This window comes from Caloenas nicobarica, chromosome 1, assembly GCF_036013445.1.
Source record: "Caloenas nicobarica isolate bCalNic1 chromosome 1, bCalNic1.hap1, whole genome shotgun sequence".
Taxonomy (NCBI): Eukaryota; Metazoa; Chordata; class Aves; order Columbiformes; family Columbidae; genus Caloenas; species Caloenas nicobarica.
Window position 1 is genome coordinate 16,400,399 of NC_088245.1, and position 26,482 is coordinate 16,426,880.

Here is a 26,482-nt window from a genome sequence, read left to right on the forward strand (position 1 = left end):
TTTTGCGAAACACCTGGAGGATTTTCTTTCCCTGCTTTATACTTATTAATTTGCAGAGAGCACTTATCTGCAGTGAGACTCTGCAGTGTCATCATTATGCTGCAGGTAGTTCTGGTGGGTAACTGTTAATGGTCGTCTGTCACCCTCCTCTTCCCAAAAGCCTCCCTCATCTTCATTTATGAAATAGGGATCATAATGGTGATTTTCTTTCATAAATGTTCTATTGAAGAGTTAGGCACTTGTTTTCAGTGTCTTCATTGAATATATAAGGTGAAAAAGTTGACATTACTTTGCTTTTTGTTGCAGTGCTGAGCATATAGGTGTTACCGATTCCAGCCTGTTCTGTGCTAGAAACTTCATCTCTGTTTTGGGACGAGGAGGAGGATGGTCAAGACTTTATTCCTTCCAGTGCTTTAATTTAATTACCAGCTCTGTCTGGTACTTTTCCATTTAACTCTGCAGTTAAATTTGACCTTCTTCAATGGATTTAACTACAGGATTATGTCTTTGAATTTACAGAGTTCTAACTCCTCCTTGTGTTTTATCATTTTTCTATTATGAAGAAGAAAACAATTTCTCTCCCCCATAGTTTCAGGTGACACCTGTGAAGGACCCACATAAATGGGTGAAATGACTGAGTGTGGAAAGCGCTCTGGCTGTGTGCGAAGATATATATGGTACCAAGTGAATAAGAAAAAGAAAAAAGGATTTTTTTCTCCAGTCTCATAGCTGATACTGCAACAGTATTTTCAAATGACTGAATACCTGTGTGACAGTATCCCATTAAATTAGGGAAGTGAATTCCTTTGTGTATCTTGGTGATCTTAAGCCTTTAAAGGTATTTTTAATCCCTGTCAAACACTGGTACACTTACTTTGCTTAATAGCTATAGAATTTAGTCTCTTTGGACACTAAAAAAAATTCCAGCATTTTCTTAACATAATTAAATGATAATCCTTAAAACCTTTTAACGTGCCTTGCACGTGGATAACGTGTGGTCAATCAGAGAGCATATTGGGTGTAAAGAATTATCTGCCAAACAGTACTCAGTGCTTAGGGTTTTATTATCAAAATATACCTATTGTAATAAATGACATTCACTGTCATTTCAATCTATCCTGAAAGCATTTACGACGCAATACATTATTACTGATAAATGGGGAATTTGAAGGTATAATTACAGGAGGGAAGCGTAGAATGGAGCTCCCCCGCCTTGCCTCCCAGGCACTCTTTTTGAAAAATCCAGTATAGACTTTGAGATGATCCAGCAACCTTTTCCTCAGAGAGCTCTTCAGGACTTCAAAAGTGGAAATATAGGAAAGAATATTTAACTGTTGGTCTTAAATTGGAGTCCTGTAAAGCAGCAGAGTCTGCTTCAGTAAGATTTCAGGATCTAGTCCTTAGATATTTTGCCTTATTAGCCTGAAAATAATGGTACATGCACCCAGTGGTCCTCTTTTGTAGTCCAGTTGCCTTTGGAGCTAATGAGCTGAAAGGGTCTTACTGACGTCCAGTGGATAGAAGACAAAAGACGTTTTGTTTGTACAGTGTCATACAAGCACGTCTCATCTGTGCCACAAGAGATGCCACTGACGTGCACAAAGACGAACATCTTATAATTAATTAAACTTATTGTTAAATATCTTTTGGAAGACAACAGGAGGTATGACAGAATGTCTCCTGCTGCCCTGCTGAAGCAATTCATCAGATGAAGTAAAACGAGATGCATTGTGTTTAACAGAATGGTATTATCCACAACGTTTGCTTGTATATGTGTGTGTATATAATTGCACGTGGAGTAATATATATTTAAATATAAAATATTTTCTTGTGTAAGTATCGTTGTTCATGTTCTCTGTGAGTTTTAAATACATAAGGTGAAACCAGGTTTACTAGTATTTTTGAAACATCACTTTGGTGTGCAGGACATAAAGTTCAACCACAGTATCCAACACTCCAATTCTATCATCAAATGCTGCTATATTGCTCTGCAGTTCTTGTTTCAAACAAGTCTAACCAAGGGATATTTTTACTTTGGTGCTCCTGCAGCACCTTGCCAATGTGCCTGTTTCCCTTCCCCAGGCTTCACATGGTGCTTAGCAGGGCCATAGCATCCCTCCTATCGGAGAACCTCTGCACCTGGAGCATCTGCTGTGTTTGGCTTCTTCCAGATATATCAGCTTCTTCCTGGCTTGTTTTCATTTCCAGTACTTTGGCATCTAATTTCCCATACGCTGCTCTTGCTTTCTCCTGCTGTTTCTGTGAATTCATCAACACAGATGAGTTGCCACAGTTTAACATCTTAGTGAAGCCATGGTAATTCTCCAGGCCCTTAGTGATGAAAGTGTCAACTTAAACTTTCCTGATTAAATCCCTTTCATAACATAGGTGCAAATGGGTGTGACAGGCAGATGCAAGTTTGCTCTGTCTACAAGCCCGCTTTGCTCTAGGTGTTCTCAAGTTTATATAGTCCATCTTTCAGTGAACTGCAGTTTCTCGATGTACCTGGCCTCTTTCCAGCAGTAGTAATACCAATGGGAGTTTCCTGGCTTGTGCTTCTTGTTTCTTCAGCATGTCTGGATCTTCAGAAATGCCAAACACAGTAAGATTGTTGTGTTTAAGCTGCAAACAAAAGACTAAAGAGGAAGGTGTGTACATCTGCATGGTTAAAACCAGTTAATAGCAATAGTACTATTATACAAATCCATTTTCAGTTCTCAGCAAAACTGTATCATGTGCAAATTCACTTCAGACCTTTGATTAGGTGGAATGATTCGGGACCGGTATGTAGGAGCGTGGGGTCTTTCCCCAAGCCCTCCTGCAGTGAGTGGGACCTGGTGAGCTAAGCCAGCACCGCCAAGCCTTGTGCTGCTGCCGCAGTTCTGTATTCCACACCGTGGCAATGCCATTTGCTGGGCTGTTGCTGCTCAGGTTAGTAAGATGTAAAACCAATATGATTTTTTTTATCACCCAAGGTAAAATTTGAAGGCTGGCTTAACCTGTTCACCCTCATCGTTGTTGTAATTTATATATTCAAAGCCTGTGTCAGAACAACAAGCTATTTTGGAGAATGTTATAATTGTATTTACAGGGATGTGGGATAGTTTGCAAAAGGAGGGAAACATGAAACAAATTAGAAGTCTTGTAAGTTGAGTGGGACACTTTTGTTCAAATCGATGTGTAATTTGAATTAGCTTTAGGCCCTCAGATTTTTTTACAAGACAGTATCTGTCTAAATGATCCAGCTTCCTGGTCGGGGTTGTCATAGTCTCATACTAATGCAGCTGCCTGGCTTGGCAGGTGGCCCCATGGCCAGCCTGCAAGCATCCGTACCTGAAAACGTGGACTTGCTGCTTCTCAGCTAAACCTTTCACCACTTCAAAAGTGATCTGAGGGACGAGATGCTAAAGTCCATGTGTATATAGTCTGTAGTATATTGCTGTTTTTAAAATACCTATGCTTTGTCTCAGGCTTGGTTGCAGGAGTCACTCTGGTCAGGGCTGCGGGCAGGAGGTTGTGGCTCCCTGGGCTGCGGCAGCTGCAGCACCCGCGGTACCTCAGCTGGGGAACGCGGCACACCAGGCCCAGCCCGGACACATCTCCTGCAGTTCCCGTGCTGGAAATCACCAAACTCGATGGGAATAAGCTTTAGTAATTCCTGAAGAAGCAGGGAAACAGGTCGAAGGTGCAAATGAAATGCAGTTTTTTGGATGTGGAGCGCGTTTTGTTATGAATGCTTTTGTCTTAGTCCAATAATTGTAACATAAAATAAACTGATAGAGCAGAAGGAAAGGATCTTTGTTCATGCACAGTTGCAGAAAAAGAACATGTAAATTTGTTGAAGTTGCCACCATTTTGGATTTTCTTCAATATTTCATCATTTACTTCTTGGCTGTTGTACTGCTTGCCATTACACTTTGCACTATTTCAGTTGATTTGAGAAAAAAAGGTAGAGGGTTTCATGATCTCTAGGGACTGATTTTCTTGGACTGAGTAGTTTGAGTAGTTGGACAGTGATTTCCAAAGTATTGTGCTAGAAAATGTTAACAAACCCTTACAAAGCAGTGCCAGAGTACTCTGGTTTTGTTTTCTGAAAAGCAAAAATATAAATGTTTTCAAGATGTGAAAGGTACTTCTGAGTTACTTATATGTGTTCATTAATTTTACAAGAATTACAAATTCTGTCCGAAAAGGTTGGCATCTTTACACAGAAACTATGTTGGAGTAGGCTTGATATAACGGATGGGCTGGAGCAGCCCCTTCTGAAAGATGGGGGTGACCAAAGCTGTGATGGCAGCTTATTGACCGTCATCGTTTTTTAATTGAGAGCTACAAAGCTTGGCATGGTGGGCTGCTGTCTGCTGCTGAATGAGCTAACTTGGCAGCCCAGATGCATCTGGAATTATCTGTAACACCTGCTTGAAGGGGGGGAATTCTCCTTTTCTATAAACATTGGATGTTGTTGCTTTAAAAAAATACTGACTCTTAAAGGAGAAGAGAGGTTTGGGGTGCCTTATTTTCTCCAACACTATGCATTTTCAGCATATAGTCAAATGATTAATCTGAGGATTCTTAAATGTGGAAACGCTTCTGGGTTTTTTTTAAATGTACAGCAGCTCTTGATAGGATTTCATGATTTTGACCTCCTCATAAATGATCAATATGAAAATATTTCTGTATATATCTGACTCAGTCACTTTGTGTGGCTTTGTAATTGTCTGTATTTATTTGCTTTCTAAGATACAATACTTGCTTAAAAATTCCAAGGATACACATGTTCTTTTTTCATTTTCTTTACATTTTAGAAAATAAGCTAGAGCTGCACAGCTTTGTCACTGAAATTGCATTCCCTGCAGGAGCTGCAATATTCATTGTGATTGTATAATATCACAACTTGACCTTTTTTTGCCACATAGATTTTTTTTCCTTGTCAGAAAGAAGTTAAAGAGACCTGCTATCTTATTACATTAATAGACAGTTAGGGCTGCACAGGTTGGTATAAAAAATGAGCATACTAAAATAGAGAAACGTAAGCAAATGGATTTAGTAGTTATCGTAAACCATGCAAGTCGTCTTCTACATTTTCGATATTAGATTGCTATGCCATAATAAACGTGTATGTCATTGCCTAGCACCCAGGCTTTGGTAGCTTGGCATTTGGATTCACAGAATCTAAATTTCGCTGATTTGTTTTCCATAGAAGTGAAATATGTTGTTTATTTATGGATAAACAGCAAGCTTCTAGTTGAGAATATATAGCCAATGAGTGGAATAAGTCACCAGAAGGAATGTTGGGCGCAGAAGGTGCCTGTTTGCATATATCAGGCAGTAGACATGTACATGTTTTATGTGATTCTTTATTCTTTGCCTTTTTAACCATGTAGAATCAGTATGCTATAAATTGCTGCTGACAAATGGCAATTTCTGACTTGCCAGTAGAACTGAATTTTGAGAAGATTTAGATGTGTAGAGTTAAACCTGGTTTCCTGAAGCCTTGTCTGGCGGAAGCAAGTAGGGGTTTCATAGTAGGTGTCAGCAGGCCAACACTTGACATTCACTGTTATTTTCCTACCCTTAAGAAGAAAAAGAAAGGTGTATTGGGAGATCAGAGAGTGTCTGGGTGATTTTGATGACCAGAACAGTGCAGTACGATGTAAGTTTTGCCAGGAAGTTTGCAATTTAATTTAGAGAGAAGTGAGGACACGTTAACATGAGTGTTTTAATTCAGATGTTGTCTGTCCTTCCTGAATCTTCATCTCTCCAAGACTCGCACCCTTGCTGGTATCTCAGAGTGTGCAGCTCTTTCCGACTGCCGAGCCTGGACGAGGCGTTGCAGTTGGTAATGGGCAGGCAGGCCTCAGAGCCCGGCTCAGGCCCCATGTGCGTGTAGATACGGGCTCCTCAGCACCAACAGTTTCACCCGCAGGTCCTCTCCTGCTGCACCACGAGCTGGTTCTGTAGGCATGGCCTCCAGTGGCTGTACCGGTGGGGAACAGCAGCTGGGAGGATCTAAATGCCTTGTCCTGGCCAACGAATGAGGCGGCAACATGCAGCCATACATGCCATCATTTGTGGTTGGTAGTGTTTTCAATGGCTCGAGCACTTTTGCCAGTAGTCAGATGAGTGTTTTGTCCATTGTGGATCATTGATTTGAACAAAAAAATGTTTTATGCTTTGAACAGAAAAATGTGGACCACTCAAATTTCTGAGGATAACACATCTGGGCATTAAGACAACAAGGGAATATTTAAAGCAAGCTGCATTTTGACCAGAAAGAATAAAAAGTCAGCTTTGACATTTTTGATGGTTATTACTGTGTGAAAGTCTATAGGCTGCTGGGTATTTGAGGGCTTGAATATTCAGTATTCGAGTAGCACAAATTAATAGAATAAGATGAAAAGTGCTTCTGCAGCATGAACAAAATTACTCGTGTTTTCTTGGAGGTTTATTTAGCTCTCTCTGAGAACATAGACACAATATTTGATCTCTGTGAAAAATGGCAGAAGGCTTCTTTTTTTTCCCTTTTCATTTTGCTGGATTGATTTATTTATGAGTTTCTGTTTGTGTGGAATGTTTTATTTGTTCTAGAGAGAAGTGGAAACTTCTGTCAAATGCTCCTGTTTGGTGTAGATTCACATCCCTGCAATGTGGTGCTAAAGGCATTTCAAAGCAATCGTATTCTGGTTAAGATGAAAGTAAGACAGCAGAGAAGGTTTCAGATGCTTCAATGGCAGTGAAATAAAACTGCAAAACCTAAACCAGGAGGTTGCAAGTGTCACTTGCAACGGGTTGGATGCCATAGATTAATTCTGTATGACCTTTAGCAGGAGTGAAAACATATTTGATTTTTGAGCTATCTTTCCCTAGACAGTAGGCAGAATGCTAAAATCCTGCATGTTTTGGCAGAAAAAAGATAGAACACAAAAGAACAGCTGGATTTGAAAGCTGGATTTATTTAAATTCAAAATGCAAACCCCATTTCTAGCAGAATATGATGGACCATTGAAAATGTAAACAGCCAAGGGAACAGCAATTCATCTCTTGATGTCTTCCAGTCCGAAGTTTAGTCAAGCACAAGTCATGCCTTGGTTATGCCGGATTTCCCAGGGTAATCGAGTGTCAGTCTGTGGCTGCATTATGCAGGAGGTCACACTTGATATTTTTATGATCTTTTTCAATTTAAAACAGAAACACTAACATAAGCCAAATTGAAATCAGCGCTGTTTGTATTTGTCTCTCCCTCTGCTCGCAGGTACTACAGTGCTACCATTTTGCAGATGTCGGGAGTTGAAGATGACAGGCTGGCAATCTGGCTGGCTGCACTGACAGCGTTTATAAACTTCATTTTTACTCTTGTGGGAGTCTGGCTTGTTGAAAGAATGGGGCGCCGGAAACTTACACTTGGTAGCTTAACAGGTGAGTGCTTAATTAGTGTATTGTATATTCCTCATAATTACTAATAAAATGAAAATAGAATTTCAAGTGATAATTTTATCACAGTAATCCTCTTTAAAATAAGTGTTGACCTTATCTTCTTCCTGAAATCATATAGCTTTTCAAGACTAGTAGGATAGAAACACAGCTAAAGGCTAATTTAAAAACCAGAGGTTTAGCATGTTATGTTTTCAGATGCGGTTTCTCCTTCAAGTCATGATTCACAATGTTTTCATTTAGCTTTTTAAGCTTTTTTTCTTCAGTATAAGGAATCAAGTGCTTGGAACTTCACAGCTGGTTAGTTTTTAAATCTCATATGTGTATACGCAGTATGTAGTTTCTGGCTCATTAACGTGAATTCAGAACATCTTATCAACAACTACTGGAGAAAGCGTAGTGCATAGCCATTGCGGCACTTTTTAAAAACTAATGCAGTTCTTTGCATAGTTATCTCCTATACAATACAGTAAATACGTTCCCTACAGTAATGTGATCTTAATTAATCTCCTATATGAGATACTAAAAGACAGAATTCTGGATTTGTACATTTTTTCCAAATATTCCAACACCACAACTCATCACGTAGCGATCTCTTGGATGAGGAAAAGGCAGAGCAAGCAGCCTTGCCTACGCTCAGCTGCCTCCTGCCCTTTACCCAGTAAGTCCCCGCTTGCTCCCGCGTTACGTGCTCGTTCTGGCTGAAGTGACCTGTGACCAATACCTGCCTCTGGCTGAACGTCTGAAAGGTTCAGGTGCTTCCGAGAACAGGGTTTGGAAGAGAGAAACAGTTCCCGCTCCTCTTGAAATAACATTCACAAGTGTTTAGCTGGGAAGGTTTAGTGTCTCCATATTTTGTTCCGTTGTCGCTGTCAGGGATCCAAACTTGTAGTTAATGCAGCACAGCAGAGCAGGGACCACCTGCCAAGTCACTGGCCATTTGCAGTTCCCAGGGGACAGGAGTTAATCTACGCTCACAGTATTTGAATGCATTTATATAGGCAGCACAGTGCCGCGTCTGGTTTGATACAGTTACCCAAATCTGTTAATTAAAACATGCAGTTTGAGGCAATTTGGTATTCCAAGTTATAATAAAAATGTATTTGGTGTGTTACTATTTGGATTTGGAGTCAAGAAACCTGAAGCATATTTCATGATCCAAAGTCAGAAATGTGGGAGTGACAGAGGATATTGGAGGAGCACATTCCTCATGTCTTAACAAAAGTCAACAAAAATCTCAAATTGCTACTTTTATCAGAGTCTACCTCCAGATCAATTGAAATACACCTTCTGTATAAGTTCTTTTATGTCTTCAGCCATTGCCCAGTCTTTCAGAGAGGGACGACCTGGTTCTGTACCATTCCCTGTGCTCAATACCTTATTTCCACTGTGGTACTGGTCAGTTTTCTTGTCTTTCCACAAAGTGGATCTCTTCTGGTACTGCACCCATACATCTGGTTCTTGGGTGCTGCCTCTCCTTTATACTCTATTGGAATGGAGTATTTGTATGTTCATATATTTGGCCTTGATACCTCATACATCTGTTCAGGCCCCCGGGAGTTATTGCTTGTGTGGACCCAGCTGTATAGGTGTCATTCCTGCGTGGACTTTTCATACAATCACAGAACTAGAGAGCTTTTGGCTCTGATTTACATATTCAAAGGTCATACATTTGAAACGTAGATATAAATGTCTCTTACAAAGCATATTAGTCATAGAATGGGGAAGAATATGGAAATAAGACAGATTTGTTTATGATGTTTGGACACAAAGTAATTGTTTGGTAAAAACAATTCTGTGGTCAGTGGCCAGTCTGCAGCATCACTTGATCGATGCTGCATTACTTGCTGTGTCCTTTATCACACAGTCCCTCCTTAAGGAAAATACAAATACTGACAGTAATGAAATAATATGTTATCTCTCTGTACTATTTAGATTTATTTTATGCAATGTTTGGCACTTTGATTTAGGTAGTGGTGGATATGATGTGTTTTCCTTACCGAGAAGCCTGTTTAATAAAATGAAAATTGCTAAATCTGCTGATGCATTTGTTTCCCATTATGAGTTTTCTCATGGGATAAGCTTATATTTTAGTGCTCTACTTCGGTTTGCATTTCTAAGGACATTGACTTTCACGCAGAGTTATCCCTGCCTGCTTCTTTGGTCTTCAGAGAAGCCAGGTGTGCCCCAGCCTCCCATTACATAAAATGAAGACAAAACTACTACTTCTTGCTGCAAGAGTGTAGGGGGTTTTTTTGGTAAAGGTTAATTGATTTGATGTTTCTTAGACGATAACCTACAAGAATAATCAGTAGAGAGATAGTAACATTAATATTTTTATTAAAAGCCAACATACTGTAGTTTACTTTTGTAACTTCTAAAAAATGGAACCTTTCAGATAGATTCAAATGTATTAGGGAAACTACAAAATACTGCTTCTGAAAAAGAAAAAAGAAGAATAAATCACACTTTCTTAATCCTCTTTACTATGGTTACTGATTCATTTTATTTTCCCATTCATTTTATATCTGGGCATCATTTCTTTATCTTTCTTTTGATCTTTTTCTTTGGTTAATTTCTTGCTTCAAAACTGTTAATTTGGAAACATGCAGGAATTTTGACAAGAGCCTTACTCATTTTATTTGTGTTTTCCTTTTTCCACTTCAGTTTATTTGGAAACATGCAGGAATTTTGACAAGACCGTTACTCATTTTATTCCCGTTTTCCTTTTTCCCCTTCAGAAAATGTCAGTTTGAAAGCATGGTGGTAGTTGGGCATTGGACAATTTCTATCTGTTTTTGTAACAGAGAGAATCTAAAATATCTTCAGGATACTTTTTCTTTTTTCATAGACAAACTTCCCAAAGAATGAATATATCATAAACTTGATTTGCCCAATTTACATTATCAGTACTTTTCCAAAGAAATAAGACATTTGCAGAGGTACTGGAAGTGAGTGGGTAGTGTATTTGGTTAACTTAAAAGACAGACAAAGCATATTTAGAATGAATATAAATAGGATTACAGGCCCTGTCTAAAGATATTTGCTGTCTGGTTTATGGCATTTTGAAAGTACAGTAAATCTAGTGCAATATCCAGCCAGCCCAGAAAGCTGGGATTATTAGTGTACCTACCAGCCATAGCAGTACAAAGCCAAGTGTGGAATACACTTAAATCACATTTTATGGTGGGTAGGTGCTTTCTCCACATATAGTCTGTGATTGAATTTAAGGTTTGAGTTGCTCAGTTCAGGTGGTCCAATCATCTCCAGTTTGTGCATATTCATGTCTTTTAGCCATGGCTGCTGCACAGCTACATTCATGAATAATTTTATTACACTGATCTTGGTCCTTAAGTTATTATTTATATCTCAGAAAAAGTTTCTCACATACTTGGTGGGTTTGCCTCCTAGGAAACTCTTGCTCTTCTCTGTAAAAACACCGTTAAACCCATGCCCAAAACTGCCAAAACATCCCCTCTGCCCACCAAAATTAAATTAACTCCAAAATACAAACCAGATAATGTGTAATTTCTTAAAGATGACCAGAGAGACATGTGAAGGTTTTTAAGGTACTGGCTTTTCTAAAGGTTTGCACAGAGGCATTTCTGAGAAAATTACTTACGTGCCTCCAGCACACAGAGCAAAGGGATGATGAGGAGCACTTGGAGCTGAATTAAGAATTGCGCTCAACCGCTAAGCTGTATCATTGCACACCTGCAAACGTGTGCTGCTGACTCCCTGGGAGGTGCTTCAGTGCTTTGTGAGTCTGTTTTGTGTGCTATGCATAGTGGTAGTAGATCATTAGTAACTAACTCACAAATAAAGTTATCACTAGGTTTATCTGCAGATCAGGCTATACGTGTTCTATGCAACCTCCCCAACATGCCACATAAATAGTGACTATACAAATAGGTATATAGGGTATTTTATGCAACATAGATGCCTTGTCGAGTAGCAAGATGTAAATGTTTTGTAAGTCTGAGTTTGGAACAGTTGCCATAGTATCATGTGTTGTGAAGTATATGAATTTTCATAAAAACGATGCAGCATATTGTGTGTGTGTGACAAAGAAGGTAGGAGAACTATGGGTTATGTTCTAGTAATGGCCTGTTGTACAAAGTATGAACATTTTTGCCATCTTCCTCCTTATCATTTTGCCCAGCTTGTGCACAAGGAATTTGTTGGGGGAGACAGGAGCAAATAGATGGAAAGGAAGTTTTTCCTAGCAGGTGGTATGTGTGCTCTTTGGAACAAGATCAAAAATTGCAGTTGCGGTTTTTGGTGGTATTTTAATGAAAAGTCAAATTTCTCTCATTTCACAAAGAGAAGCGGAGTCAATGAAAAAGCTGATGCTATTTTCTGTTTCACAGAAAGCCTGCAAGTTTGCGTGTGTGAGTGGGAAGAAATGTGGTGCTTTCAAAGTCACTATTAAATTTTACCTTTACAGCATTATTTTCAACATCAAAAAGAATATGTCTGTTCATTCATCCAGTCTTCAATTCCATGTATTAAAAAAATGTCTAAACCTATTAATTTAATATCTGGACATTAAACCCAATGCACTTGACTTTAACATCTAACCTGATTCAAGATGTGGATGTAGCAAAGGGTATTTTTCTTAGGTTCTCATCATGACTCCTTAGACAATGCTGTGTGCATAGTAATGGGGTGCCTTGTTTTCCCAAGCATAGTTCATTTCAATAGGGAATTATTTCATGTACTCTGGAGAAAAGTGTCACATTGTTCTTTATCTGTATTTTTAGGTACTGCTGTAGCACTCATTATCCTAGCTTCGGGATTTTTGCTATCAGCTCAGGTCTCGCCAAGAATCACACTTAATCCACCGGATCCTTCACATCAAAACTCTACCTGCACAAAATACAGGTGAGATTTCGATTGTTCATCCAATCTTCTTGAAGATTATTTTGAATTGAGTTTACAACCTAGTATAAGTAATAGGCAATTATTCACAAAGTCTAGTACAAGGAGCTACACTAGATACCTCAAGTTAAAATTTTAACTTCCCTCAATAGAGAAAATTAGATTATTTTCTTAAAAGTTCTGAATAATCCTTTGAAAATTTTTGGACTAAATAAGATGGTTAAACAGCAAACTCCACACTTGAGATCTCCTCGTTTATATCACACCTGCTGCAATTTACAGTGGGTACAAAGTTATGAGTATTTTAAAAGTGATTTGTAAATATGCTTGCTGTTATTTGTCTGCTTTGTAGATTTGTCATGTATAACAGCTGTAAACTCTTCAAGAAGATGTGCTCCTTGCCTTTTGTCTTCCTGCATGGAAAAAAAAAAACAACAAACCAACCCTTCAGATAATTACAGATCAAGTGACAATTAAAACAAATGTGATTTTTTTTTTTTAACCTTTTTTTCTATAGTGGGCAGAAGATGCACTTTCATATGCAATAGTTTCAGATAAAGTTACTTCTTAACAAAGAATGTGTAAATTTTTGTATTTTGAGGTTTTTATTCACGTGCAAGTGCTCTTCAGTTCATTTAGCTGGCAGAGCAGAAAATTCCCTAGTTAAATGGCTGAAGAAATTCTTACTTATGTTCAAAATCTGGTTTACGTGTATTTGCAATAGAAATATGGTTCATGGCTTTTCATATGCCAGCACAAGATTCTGAGGATCTGAAGCTTTATAGGTCCCTGGGAAGGGGACAGAGGGTCTTGAGAAGAGTGTAAACAGAGGCTAATAACTGCGACATTAGATACTACCAGATGTGAGGATCCCTACATGCAAAACCCGTATTTTTCCTTTTTTTCTACTGCAGAATGAACTATGTTTTGCAAGTTTTGAGATGTGCCTATACAGCTTTTTTCAAATGGCAAGTCATCCAGTTAAAAGATGTAAAGAGGGGAAAAGCTTGCAGAGTAAGATAACTTTAATAGCAGGATGTCAGAAGGATTTGCCTAGGACTTAACTATTTGGAAAAGATGTCTGGAGGGCATAGATGCACTGGTGGCAGAACTTATTATTTGTTATCTAATAAAGCTAGATGATTGTATAACCAGAAACATAACAAAATCTGTGTAGAAGAAATATGGTTAATCCACCTTAAGAAGTAATGAAAAATTATTCAACACAGTGTTCATTTTCCAGTTAACCACAGCTAGTCAGGAGGGAAATTTAGACTTGATGTGGCTTGCTTGGTGTGAACTTCTGGGCAAAAGCATGAAAAAAGAAAGCAGCTACTTCTAGTAAAAGCATATTGTTTCATGAATTATTGGAATATTTTAATCTGTCATAATTTCAGTTTCTGACCTGAAGCGAGCAAACGCAGATATAATAAAAATTCAAAGGGTCTAGAAAAGAGCAATAAAATAATAGAATTATTTTCTTCTGGGAATATTTTGAAATAGGAGGATCTCTCTTAGTCTGCAGATAAAAGTGAACATGTAGAGGGGTATGTGAAATAATGAGCAACACAGGAGAAAGCTTTAGTTGCTTCTGGTTTAGTCTGATAGTATACCTTGGTAAGGAGACACAAAAGCCAGGAGAGTTGAAACTAATAAATGGATGCAGTTGCCCACAGATCACAGAATTAGGCTACAGCACCCATTATTTAAAATGTTTTTAAAAAATAGGCATTTATATGGTTAATAACGACTTTCACACTTGTGTATCTAAAACTATATCAATTTTCGTGCTTCAAAACATCACCAAACCCTGACCTTGCTAGAGCCAGAGGAGGAATATTCCATCAGCATCATGAACATTAGTGTCCATTTTGGGAGGTGATATCATCCACTGACTCTGTACCAGGAAGCTTCAAAATTCCAGGTGTCTTCAGCCAAGGGAGCAAGAAGTACAAGAAATGTTCTTCGTTTTCAGCATGGATCAAGGGAAGAAGACCATTTTAAAGATTTTACTTCCCGTGATGTTTCCAGAGGAGCTTAATTTCAGCATGCCTTTCTGCCAAGCTCTTGTACATAGGAAATATACGTTAATTTATCGCTTTATCTAAATTATTTCTGGAGGAGGTATCATACAGGCATACATTATATTCCACTTGGAAATGCGGCTGTTTGAGATGCAGCTGTGTTCTGTGCACATGGTCAATAAGCTGAATGAAATTTAAAGAAATGATTTTATCATGAGAAAGTACATGGTATCTTCACCATTCCACTCGGGTTAGAAGAACTGCAGCTTAAACAAGCACGGTCATGGAAAGAAGAGGAGGTGGGGGCTGCAAACCAAAGAGAAGCTAAAGACTGGGCTGTGTTTTGTGGGGATCACCTCTCTCCTTTTGGGCCCTGAAATTATCCCCATGGCAGTTATGGAGTTGAGTCAAAGAGATTCTCAAACCTGAGGGTTTGGAAGTAAAAGTCTACTCTGCATAACGCCAGTTTTGGGTATTTTCTACACTGCTCTGAGACTAATGGCATTAAAGGAGCTATACAGATAGCCACCACATCGGGTGGCAAATGTTACTGTAGGAATAGTTACAAATAAGTTACCCAATCAAAGTAAAATGCAGCAACTTAATGGCAGTGGTCTCTTGCTGTTTAATCTGTATAGTAGCTTGCTTTAGTATAACTGCTGGTATCTCATGTTGCTTAGCATTGTATCTTGCAAGCCTTAAAGAGGTCTCAGAAATTTTGGAAAAGCAAAAAGACAGCAGGACTTCAGATGATCCACATGTAATGCCATCTCCCTGTTGCCACCGTAACCCCTTTAAAATATGTGTGCCTACACAAGTGCAGCTCATAGTCTCCTTCATGTAATGGTGATGCAGTGCTTCTCTGAGGTGAGATACGCTTAGCTGGAGTCTAAACCTCTTTGCAGCTTGGCCATCTCAGAGTATGAGAGTGTTCCTAAATATAACTTTAATTTTCTCTGCCAAAATGTATTTACAAGTTATAAAATCATTGGTAAAACATATTTTTCTGACAAAAGTTTCACTGATACTGTGCGGAGTGAAAATGCTTTTTATGTTTGCAAATGTGTTGTGCTAGAGTAAGTGCGAGTGTCCATTATGGAAGCCTTAGAGCTACTACAAACAGTCTGTTTGTTTGTTGTTCCCTCAGATCCATATTCCTCTGCACAGATTAATTCCTGCTGCTAGAATAACAGTGAAGACAGAACAAACTAGCAGATAAAGAACACAGTCACAGTCCTGATTAAAAAAAGCACCTTGAATACTACTTTCTGAAAGAGTGATGTTGTGCAAGAGAAGTACAGGTTACCTGTACGTGCTTGCAGAAAACAAACCAGTAAGATAGGCTGCAAATATAAAATAAAACATTTTCATTTGGTGTAGAGATATATAATATCATTGTTGATCAACAGCCAAAAATAATCTGTAAATCAGTGAAAAAAAAAAAAGAATGCAATCCTCATTCACAAGGACATCGTGGAAGTAATGCAAACCCAGTAGAACACTGAAATTCTCTTTGCCTCCTCACAGGTGGAAGTGGGTGGGTGTCTCACTGAGGAAGGGTAAGGTGAATGCTCATCTCTGTGCCATCCTTAAATCAAACTCCATTTTCACACTCAATCTGTTTAAGATTGTACTGATGTTTGCAGTGTGACCACTTCTCTTCTTTGAAATGTTATAATCTCTTCAGTAGCTGTGATCCGTTGCTTATCATCAAGGCCACGGAGAAGCTCAGAGGTAAATTTAAGTGTACAGAAGAACAGCATCGTTCCAAAGTTTATAACCTTAAAAATAAAAATATAAGCTAGCCATTCCTATTAATATTTTGACTATTCAAAACTCTATAAACATGTTCCCATTTTTAATGGGGACTTGCCTGGTTCTGGATGGAGTTCAAGGTTAGGTCATATGCACTATCATAGAGTCATAAAATCATCATGGAATAACAGAATGTCCTGAGTTGGAAGGGACCCACAAGGATTGTCAAGTCCAACTCCTGTCCCAGCATACGACAACCCCACAGTTCACACCATGTGTCTGAGGGCCTTGTCCAGTCTCTCCTTGAACACTGTCAGGCTTGGGGCCGGGACACCTCCCTGGGGAGCCTGTTCCAGTGTCCAGCACCCTCTGGGGGAATTTTTCTAATGTCCAGCCTCCCCTGGCATATCTTCCTGCTGTTCCCTCAGGTCCTAAGTAGCTACCCTACTGCCTTTTCCCAATCTTTGAAGCATCAAAGGTGTCACCGTCCCACCTCTCCTGTTGCCTTGTATTCTTGGCTGTTTTGTCTCATTTTATGCATGTCTCTGTCTCTTTTACTGTACTTCTTGAGACATGGTCAGCTATAGAAGACCTAATGTGAACTTGTTCTACTTAAGCAATATTTTTCACGTCAGCTACTATATGAAAATGGTAACTTCTGTGTTAAGCTTAGGTTAACCCTGAAGCTCGTATTCTAGGGAAATATTTGTGCGCAAGAACTTTTTCAAGTTTCTTCCCAAATCAATTGTCCTCAGAGTTTGATTAAAATAATACAGGCTGTGCCAGCTGTGCTGAGCACACAAGGACTCTGTTGTTCATCTTTGAATTAGTCACCCTCACATGGTTAATGTTCCTAAGCTCATTGTACAAATACACACCACTGAGATGAAGGCACCAATATTTAGTACTCTTACATAGAAATTTTACAAGATAGCTAATAGGCAGAAATATAAATTTTCTTCATGAATTTAGCAAAGTATATAATTGGGATCAGTCCTGAAAAACTCAGCTAACCTAGTAACTGAAGCTGGTTTTATTGTATTTAATAGCTTTAGGATGCATATAGGAAGTATATTAGCTATCATACTTTGTTTTGTTGAGTTAAGTCTTGGACAATCTGATTTATCTGCAAACTAGATGTCAGTATTCTTTGTACTGTCACTGTATCACAGAACCTGTATTTTTAAAAAATATTCTTTATGTTTCTAATGTCAAAGTGACTAAGCTGCTGGTCATCTGATAACTGAGAATTGCAGTAATAAATACAGTAATGTGTTTCTGCTATTAAGGTCCGAAAATTATGAGTATGTAAAGAGATAAACATGTTTGAGAATACTTTTGGCAGCTCTTATGAAATGTAATTAAAATTCTGAGAGGCAGTGTATGTTGTAGAACTGTTAGTTGACCTCAAAATGTCTTGAAATTTATTAAGGAGATACTATAAGGATCTATCACTTGGTAATAATGTTCCACCTGCTGGCATGTTGCTCCTTTTCAATCAAAGCTTGTAATTTAATTAAAAATCATAAGGGACAAGAAGGAATATGTCAGTTCCACATAGTAAGCATCTTTAATGTGATTGAGGAAAAACTCCTGTCATCAATTTGAACATGAAGATCTGAAAAGTGACTTACTTGAACTATAATGTCTGTCAGCGTAATGCAGACCCTGTAACCATTGTTAACATTTCCACTTTGTCTTTGGATCAAACCCCCCATTACTGAGGGACCTATTAACACTTCATATCTCCGCTAATACTTCTAAAACTTTGCTGTTAAACAAAAAGTTTGAACAAGGCTTGTATCTGATCTGCCCAGAAACTGGCAGTATAGTATAATACCTCCGCGTAGAGTCTCTTTGGAAGAGTAGTTTTAAAAGCAAAGTATTCTACAGAGACTGCCATTACACTCAAAAGAAAGGTACGTGTAAGACAGTTGTTTCTGTTATTTATTGTCTGTGTTGCTCAGTTCCAGGCATAAATCAGGAAGCTGTTGTGCTGGGGGCTGTATAAATTCAGAAAAAAAGATCGTCAAGGACAAGAGACAATTGATACCTATGCGCGAGTAGGTCAGGACATTTTTCATGTGGTGTTGGCGTTCCAGCGCAGTCTGCTGTCAAGGTGGTTATAGCAGTAGTGGTATAACCGTGATGACTTCAGCAAAGCAATTTTGTAGATAGTAGTTCCCTTGTAGGACTATCATAGGTAGGAATAGTGGATGAGCCATTGGGGTCCTCTTCAGGTCTAAACCAGAAGTAGCAAACACCAAGACACCAAAAACAGTTGCTCTGAGTGTGTATAAATTGTGTTGCTTAGCTGAGGCATGTGAGTCTTTGGAAAAGAGAGTTTAAGGGAAGTTTGAAGAGAGCTAATGTGTTCATATGTGGCTGGCATATCAGGAAGGATAAGGATTCAGTACTGGTCTGGAACTTACCTATGAATGAGACACTGAAGAACAGTGTCAGTGGACTAGATGGAGCTTGATTGGAATATGAGGAAGAGCTGATCATACTTGAATATGACCATGATTTAGACCTGTTGGAATAGCTGCATGGTAAATTACGGAACTGCAGGTAGCATATGAGTACTGTGATTATAAATAGTAGCTTGTCTTTACGAAAATCACTGAGTGGATACATGTGTTACGTAACGAACTGCCAGGAGACCTCAGCAAATAAACTTCTGTCTCCCGTAATAGCAGGAAAGTGCTCTTGAAGTCCAAATAGGTTTTTCTCATTCTTTGTTAAGTATTGTATTTTATGTGTCCCAGATATGACAGCTTGGAGTGGTATCTTGCAGTTACCATGCATTTAACTACTTAAAGCATCCCCTATGGCCAGTGATATTTAATCAGAATTTAATAGTTAGCTTTTGGAAGCAACACAGGAATCATCAAAGTATCACAAAGTGCTTAAATTCTTGCCTGAGGTGCGGTGAAGCATTTGCAAACAGCACAAGACCTCAGACACAAGCATCAGGCAGTTTTAAAAAAGGTCCTAGTACCTGACTGAAATGAGTTTGTATGAAAATGAAGTAAGCCATTTACCAAAAAACCTTAAATTCTTTAATTGTGTAGCTGGCTGAAAGCCAAATGCACCAATCTTCTCACGTGTCAACAGAGCTAATAAATATACTGCATTATTTGTCCAAAAGTCCTATATTTTTGTTGAGGTAAATATCTTTGCTGTTTTTCTCGTTTCGATTCATCAGTTGCCCATGTCCCTTGCTGAATCCAGTTGGGTAGGCATGCTCGGACTGGTGATGCTCAGCTCAGATATCCTGGCCATTTTCTTTCAGCTGGGGCTGGAGGAAGAGGCATTCTCTGGTTGTAGAGCAGAGAATACAAGCACAGAAGCAAGGAAAGCTTGATTCCAGTCTCACCAGCAGGACTAGAGAAGTGATCGTCCCCCTGTACTCGGTGCTGGTGAGGCCCCACCTCAAATCCTGTGTTCAGTTTTGGGCCCCTCATGGCAAGAAAGACATTGAGGTGCTGGAGAGAGTGCAGAGGAGGCAACGAAACTGGTGGCGGGTCTGGAGCCCAAGTGTGATGAGGAGCGGCTGAGGGAACTGGGGCTGTTCAGCCTGGAGAACAGGAGGCTGAGGGGAGACCTGATCGCTGTCTGCAACTGCCTGAAAGGAGGTTGTAGCATGGAGGGTGTTGGTCTCTTCTTTCAAGTAGCAAGTGATAGAACAAGAGAAAATGGCCTCCAGTGGCACCAGGGAAGATTCAGACTGGATATTAGGGAAAAATTCTTTGTGGAAAGGGCTGTCAGACATTGGAATAGGCTGCCCAGGGAAGTGGTGGAGTCACCATCCCTGGAGGTGTTTAAAAGGTGCATAGACAAGGTTCTTAGGGACATGGTTTAGTGCTAGAGTTAGGTGATGGTTGGACTGAATGATCTTGAGGGTCTCTTACAACCAAAATGATTCTGTGATTCTACGTTATTTTTCTGTAAAGAGCTGGAAAGCAACTACACCACGTGCTAAGGGAGGTAGAGGATTGTGTACGTAACCAGTCTTGAGAGCAAAGAGTAAACCTCAGGGCATACCAGGTAGGATGAAAGATCCACCTAGCCTAGGATCATGTCTCCAGTATAGCAAACAGCAAGCAGCACAATCAAAGTGACATTCCAGCCTGAGGTAATTTGCAGCTTATGTTCTCTTTGAGGGGGGGGCGGTATGTGCTAATCCTCAGTAGATATTGCAAGACCCTCCTGTCCCTACATCGAGGTTTTCCTGCCTGAGATTTTTTTTGATATTGTTCCTACAGCTCTGTGAGGAAAATCTTGTTCAGCAATATGAGCATCATGCAGAGCAGGAGCAGTGGGTTCAACAGATGCACAACAGTGGAGTTTATTCTGTGAAGAAGACAGGGCATGACCAAAATGTCTTGTGTGTTGTGGGTGTATCAGATTTTTGCATATAGCTACTTCTTCACATACACGGGCTGATTGTGCAGTGTATGCTCAGGGGGACTGATGAATCCAAAACAAGTAGCAAGAGTCCATGCCCAAGAAATGTCCATATTTGTGGACATTTTGATACTCTGAGAGGCTGTTCATGCTACCCATGTAGTAGAATATTATGAAATGAGGTGTTACTGGAAAAGTAATCAAATGCTATTCTGGAAAAGAACTACACAGTCCATAATATAATACCAAGCTCAGTTTGTATTTCTCTAACTGGATGGTAGTAACATGTTAATATAGTTTTATGATTGGCTAACAGAATATGGAAGGCAAAGTTGATAGTTTTATGATTGGCTAACAGAATATGGAAGGCAAAGTTGAAAGTTCCTTACAATGTGGCAAAAGTGAAAATTGATGAAATATTTTGAAATGAATAGTTCAGAAACGGAGGTTCAGCTTGAAAAAGGCAAAATAATCTGACAAAGAAATAGCCCTTGCAGAACAAGGGCACTGGGCAAAGGTCTTACTGCTAAATCACTCAACAAAAAGTGGCAAGGTACAATTTGCAGCTCAAATTAAGAGGCTCCTGAGAATTATAGGAAAGTCACACTTACAAGGTCATTTTACAAATTTTAAAGCACAAAATATAATGACAAACCAAATGTAAGTATGAAGTATTCTAAGCAGTGGGGAAAAAAGCAGGGGAAGAAACAATTGTGAACCTTTCATTGGTATCTGGAGGGTCGCTTTAGCAGATCAGAGATGTTATTCAATCTTTTTAGAAACTGCACTAGAGGCTGGTAGACTACACTGTTAGGAAGAAAGAAAACAGTAATTTTGTTATCAAGAAAAATGTGCACAGCTAATCCTTTAATAATTAATCTATATACGTTAAGATCGTTGTGAAAGGGGAAGGAATTGTGATCTTTGGGACCAACCTGCGACCTCAGGAGCAGTTAGTGGGGCAGGCTGCTCCAGAACAGAGCATCCAGAAAGCTGGTGGTGCTCAGGCTGGCAAGAAATTGCTAGCAAGGGACCTTGGGGTTAGTGCAGTCAGGCTTTCTGAACATCAGATATTCCCATTTGATCAGATGACGAGAACATAAGAGCATGGAAACCTTGACTATGTTGGCGGAATCAGAGTGTGGAATTGCAGGTTTGGGGATATCTAGTCTCCTAAAGGTCCATCAGCTTGTCAGTAAATGTGCTCTGACAATGAAGCAGGAACTCAGAAATCCCATTCCCTGGCAGTTCCCAGTAGACTGAGGGGCCAGGCTACTGGGACTTCTGTTCTGTAGGCTTCATGCCACTGAGCTGCCAAGAAATTGGGCATCTTTGGACTTCTGAGGCCTGACATTCCTGGTGGTGGTTGTTCTGCTACATAAGCTGAAGCATCTGAAGTCTAGATACTTGCTGCCTTGTTGGGTTGCCCGAGAGCCCAGCCGGTACACAGGGAGGGACCTAGACACGTTGTAGAACCTTCGTGCTGAAATGCTGCCTGGTTTCATCAAAATCAAACAATCTCTCTCAGGTATTTCAGTCTTGGTGAGTTGTCAGTCTGACTGAAAACCACCCTGCCTGGGAATTTAACTGGCTCTTTGTGGAGGAACCTGTTTCCAAGACACTTGCTCATAACCTTAGCATGAATAGAAATATTTTAGGATAAAGTACAGGAAACAGGTTTCACATTTATAATTGGATGCGGATTTCCTTTCCTACATAGACATCCTGGAGTGTTCTGGTGTAGAGCTGTTCAGGCCATAACTGATCTGTGGTATAGATTTGAAGAAGTATGAGTATTTTTATAGATTTATACTCTGACATATATTTCAATGTGTCTGGATAGGGCTGATAAGAAGGTACATTGAAGGACAGGAAGGAGATCTGTAGTAGATATATGTCAATAAGTATTATATTGTGCATTTATTTTCCTGGTATACTGTGTGTCCTAATTTATTTACACTATGAGCATGTATGTAAGAATATGTGCTCAATTTCAAATTGTTTAAATATTTTTGTTTAGCAAATAGTAAAGCGGCTAGAGTGAAGAAGAGCATAAGCCTGAAACTACTATATATTTTATTTCCATTTTTTGAGACAGAAATTCGGAGTAAACAGCCTCAGCACATTATATATTTAGTTGTTTTTAAATTGCTTCTTTAAAAAAAAAATCTTTTCTTGTTTCATGCTGCATCTTCAGTGATCATTAGTCTTTGTTAATACCGATTTCTTTATTGTGTATAAAACAGTTGTAATGTGCATATGTTGGAATTTTTGAAGAAAAAGAAGTCTGTCATCGTAGAAAAGGAGATGACTATCTACCTGATCAAAGTCAACGTAAAGGTTTTATATCAATGATAAAACAGAGCACAGAAGAATGGTAGATGGTCTGAACAGCAGCCGCCTACCTGAAGTCTGCTGGGAGTTAGATTTGAAAGGCCTTGTATATTGAATTTCCAGGTTTCCTCTGACATAAATTGGTCTTGTCTGTAAAACCTAAAGTCAAAGCCTGACTGTATAAACTCACTGCATAGCTAATGGCAAAAAAAATCCTAACCCAAAGGTAAAGGATTTTAAAATATTTGTTATTTAACTTTTCAGCCTGAAAGACAAGCTGCAGAAAAGCTGTGGAAAATAATAATTTTAAATTATTTAAACTGTTATGAGTGACTATAACCTCTGATATTTAGCATGACATGAAATCTAGCAGCCTTTATGATGTTGAACGCCGACTGGAAGACACAGTTGTGCATTCCCAATAAAGCCCGAGGAACAGCTGAATTAACAGCCGTGTAGGCAGACACCGGAATCAATAATCAAATTTCTTGTGTTTTTTCTGGGCTGCTGGATGGAGGGGGAGGAATAAATAAGACACCTTCTGCTTCCCAATTGACTGGTTACTGATACCCGCTGCCTGCTGAGGTTGTGTGGAGTTTTCCGTAGCAGGAGCCCAGTAGAACAGAACAGACAATGGACGGTTCTGTTCTGTCATTTGTCTCATGCATCGATTTTTGTGAGGACATTGAGGGAAATGAGGAGGCGTCCAGTCCCCATCCTGTCCTCTGCTGGCAACGCTCTAAAGACGACGCTCATCGCTGTGTCTAATTGTCATTCCTCTGCATTCCTGTGTCCTGCTGATGGTCTGGCTGGTGTTGGTTATTTGACTACATTTCTGCTTGAAATAAAACCTAAAAAAGGATAAATTTAGTGGAACCTTGAATCCTGAAATTTTCTGAAGGGAATTGTTGCCTAAAGACCACTTTATTGTGTTAGATTTTGCACATGGTATTCACAATGAATATGATTGGCATATAGTTGACTTAAAAATCCACTTCTGCACTTAATAGCATGGAACATTTGGAAATGTCTGCTTTCTGTGCCAGGCTGCCGTGCTGGATGTGTTAGCACCGTGGGTGATCTTATAAATTCATGTTGTTAAAAGGTACTTTGATAGATAAAATAATTTGAGTGGAAAGTGTTCTACAATTTGAAAATCACGTATCAGAATCCTGTTTGATATCATAGGATTATTTTCACTAGAAGATGCTATAATTTTATAGTTATTTTCAATATTGCTATCACATCCTTAAACACACTTGTGATTTATAAAATATTTTTGTTCATCTGCAGTTCTCTCTTCCTGTCAGCTCTTTTTATTGCTACCCGTTGCTGTCCTCATATTAATTAACAAAATCTAACCAAGTCTCACTAATGTAATATTGGAATCGTCCTTTCCTTTCATAATTGATAATTGCAGAGTTATCTTTTTCTCATTTATATTTGCAAGAGAAGAAATGTTTACTACAGTTAAATGATTGACTTCTACCTGAAAGTTTTGTTTAATCTCCATTCTAAAAATCTTTTCTGCAGTTTATATGTCTGTTTAAAGAGCTAATTTAATGCAGTTTACCTAATATAAAAAAAAGAAAAAGCTGTTCAAACCTGAATTTGACATATCAGTTATTTTCTAAAAAGTAGACAACATGGAAATTCTGCAGTAATTTGATAAATTAGGAAGCACACGATAACAAAGAGCACAAATTTGTGAAATTTGGGAGAAGCAGGAAAATGCAAATGAATACATTGTTTTTAACACTTTCCTAGCTCTCTTTTTTTTGCTGACTACCATATGAATTGACCTCACTATAACTCTTTTAGAAATATCATAGTAAGAAAAGTTTGAATTACTAGATTTTAAGTATTTACTTTCAGACTTTTAAAATCCACATAATCTGCTTTACAGATTTAGTTTCTTGGACTTCGTTATACACTTTTACCTTTTCTCATAATGATATAGTAGTTTAAGCAGATTATTTTTTCATTCACTAAGTCATTGTTATGATAAAGATACACACTCAGAAGGGATTATTTCCTTGGTTTTGTTGTTACAGGGATATATGTTGAAGCTGTTTTAGTCACCTTAATAATACATTTCCAGATGTTACATTTTGAAGTCTAATTTTAATTTCAAATTTCCAGACTTACTTGGTGTTCAGAAGTTTTTCATTCTCCTGTTTTTGAGTCCTAAAGTTATCCGTTAGAATATATCAGGGGCTCTACTCATGAGAACGTGTCTCTGAATCTGAGATGGCTTCCAAGGAAGGTAAACACCACCACAGCAATGTTCTTGAGCGCTTGCAAGATCTGGGGAAGCTTGTGCCAGCAGCTTTCCAATAACTTGCACTGCATGAAGGGTTCTGGAATTCCTGCATAGCTCACGTACCCAAATCCAAGCATCTCTTGTTCTTTGAGCCTATCAAGGAACTGGGAGGTGTCCATACGGAGCTGGCAAGTGTGCTGCGCAGGAATGGTCTGCGCGAGCACCACACGCTCTGCCGTGCCAGGTGAAGAGCAAGCGGGATATTTTTGGGCTCTAGATGCCAGTATGTCAACTGGCTCCACTGACATATGGACTCCATCCATCGAATATCATGGGAACTCAGGTGCCGAGTTCCCACACGCAAACGGTATGGTGAGCTCAGACTGACCGCCTCATCTGTATGTGCCCAAATCCGAGTTTGGTTATTAGGTATGACGTATCGTTCTTTCTTTTCAACCTCAATCTATCTTTTTTTTTTAATGAAAATTAATTCCATGAGTAAATTCTCCTACGGCCTGATCAGGTGTCACTGGGAGATTTCCGACTGGGCCACCAAAATGTGGAACAGAAAAAGGCGAAAACAGTCTGTATTAGTTTTTGGGCAGTTTCTATTATCTTGTCTCCAACACTGACAACTTGACTACGTGCATCCCAAGACTGATTAGGAGATGCTGTTGGTTTTGATATGTACAAATGAATAAAGTGTGGCTTCAGTATTTCTTTCTTTCTCTTTCAGTTATTGTAATGGATGTATGTTAGATCCAGACTGTGGTCTCTGCTACAAATTGAATAAATCAAGTGTTGTTGAGTCCTCATGCATTCCTGTTGATAAAGACTCTACAATGAAAGCAGCGTGGGGCAGGTATGTCACTTTTCAAGATTTTCTGATCTTGTGCTCTACCGATGGTTTATTTTATGCTAATGAAAGCACTTTTGCTTTTACATAAAATGTTACTCTTATGATGTTCAGGAAGAAAAAAATAACTTGATGTTGTCAAAAGTGGGCTATTACATTCTAACAACTGTTCTAAATAAAAGCCGTGATCCTGATGTGTGCAGTCAGTTCGGTGTGGTCTGCCACCTAGGAAGTGTGGCAAAAGTACAGTAGCAATTAGGAAAATTACTTCTCCTTGATGTCTTCATTCATTTGAGGGGCATATTCCCTAGGTATACACTTAAAGCCCTCTGAATTAATTGTCTTTTTAAATGCTTTAATTAAACCACATTTTAATATTGGCCTACTAAAGAAACCAAGTTGCTCAGCTGCATAACCTAAAATGCTAAAATTCTGAAAAGTCCAAATTGTCAAAAGCGTGGTTTGTGGCCACTGATTTCTCTGTGCTTAAAAGCCATCTCATGCCACACATTGTGCTTCGGATGTAAA

The 26,482-nt window shown here is 39.0% G+C and overlaps 1 protein-coding gene across 1 annotated transcript in view; it reads left to right on the forward strand.

Moving 5' to 3' along the window:
- Positions 1–26,482, forward strand: part of SLC2A13 (solute carrier family 2 member 13) — a 153,088-nt gene that overhangs the window by 102,951 nt on the left and 23,655 nt on the right. Inside the window, exons 5-7 of the mRNA XM_065640239.1 lie at positions 7,253–7,416; positions 12,195–12,315; positions 25,835–25,960. Of these exons, the coding sequence (XP_065496311.1) occupies positions 7,253–7,416; positions 12,195–12,315; positions 25,835–25,960 (411 nt within the window). The remainder of the gene's footprint in view (positions 1–7,252; positions 7,417–12,194; positions 12,316–25,834; positions 25,961–26,482) is intronic.